Below are 986 nucleotides of genomic sequence, written 5' to 3'. Positions count from 1 at the left end.
CTAGAGACCTTGACATGGCGATGGGTGCTGGTCCCGCAACAGATCTTTTGTGGCGTGGTGCATGAACTGTGACCGTGCCAGTTGCCTCGTCGGTCTCACGATCTTCAAGGTCTCTAGCGGACCAGGACGCTGGCCATTCTGAAGTTCAAGACTGGCAACAAGGTAGTCTCGCACAACACAGAACTCTTGCGGCGAAATTGTGCGCTTCGGCGTTTCCTTAAGAAGCCCTAAGGCACGAGTGGCAGGTTCTGTGCTGTCGATGTCAGCCACATCATCCACCGTTATCCTTGTCTTCATCTCTTTTAATCTCCTGCGCCATTCCTCAGTGTTATAGTTTTTTCTTACCACTGCCCGCCATGACGTCATTTGTTCCGAGTTCCTAATGATCTGTTCCACGGTTGGTGATGACAGGATAAAGTTGTCATCGATATCGTATTGCTTTTCCCTCGCAAACTTATAGAATTTCTCCAGCGACGTCAGGTAGGATATGATTGTCCCTGGACGCTTCTGCTTGCTGTCCAGAAGAGGCTTGGCCCACTTCCAAAATGCACTGGCCTGCTGATGTACCAGGCAATCCAGGGAGTCATATTGTGGATCGATCTGCTGGAGCATCAGGTGAATTTGACGGACAGTACCTTCCCACTCAGGGTCTGCAGGAAGTCATAAAATCCAAGGAGCCATGCCTCCCTGATTGTGCTTGGCCTCCTGCATCTGAGCAGTTCCGCGATGGACTGGCGACTGTCCCCCACGGGCTCCATGTCCTCGTCAAATTCACCGTCATCATCTCATGCAATGACAACTCTAAGGCCCTCACCGGTAACACTGCCAGTAGAATTCGGAACAAACTCGTCACCACTATCAACATCATCACCATCGTCAACTTCATCATCAGAAGTATGGAGACTAGAATGACCGACCGTTACAAAAGACTAATGATACCTCTGCCTGCTTCTCCATTGGGGTGGGATCGGGCACTGTAGGCGCTG

At 50.9% G+C, this 986-nt stretch overlaps 1 protein-coding gene across 1 annotated transcript; it reads right to left on the bottom strand.

Moving 5' to 3' along the window:
* On the bottom strand, positions 1 to 612 carry LOC138031897 (uncharacterized). Its single transcript, XM_068879508.1, has one exon. It carries the CDS (start codon positions 610 to 612, stop codon positions 1 to 3), a length of 612 nt encoding a protein of 203 aa, XP_068735609.1.
* Positions 613 to 986: the final 374 nt, after the last annotated feature.

Source organism: Montipora capricornis, chromosome 14 (genome assembly GCF_036669925.1).
Source record: "Montipora capricornis isolate CH-2021 chromosome 14, ASM3666992v2, whole genome shotgun sequence".
NCBI classification, from domain to species: domain Eukaryota; kingdom Metazoa; phylum Cnidaria; class Anthozoa; order Scleractinia; family Acroporidae; genus Montipora; species Montipora capricornis.
This window is presented reverse-complemented; position numbering and strand designations above follow the sequence as displayed.

Excerpts from the sequence above, each read along its gene's own strand:
- LOC138031897 (XM_068879508.1), bottom strand. The coding sequence starts at position 612 with ATGCTCCAGCAGATCGATCCACAATATGACTCCCTGGATTGCCTGGTA.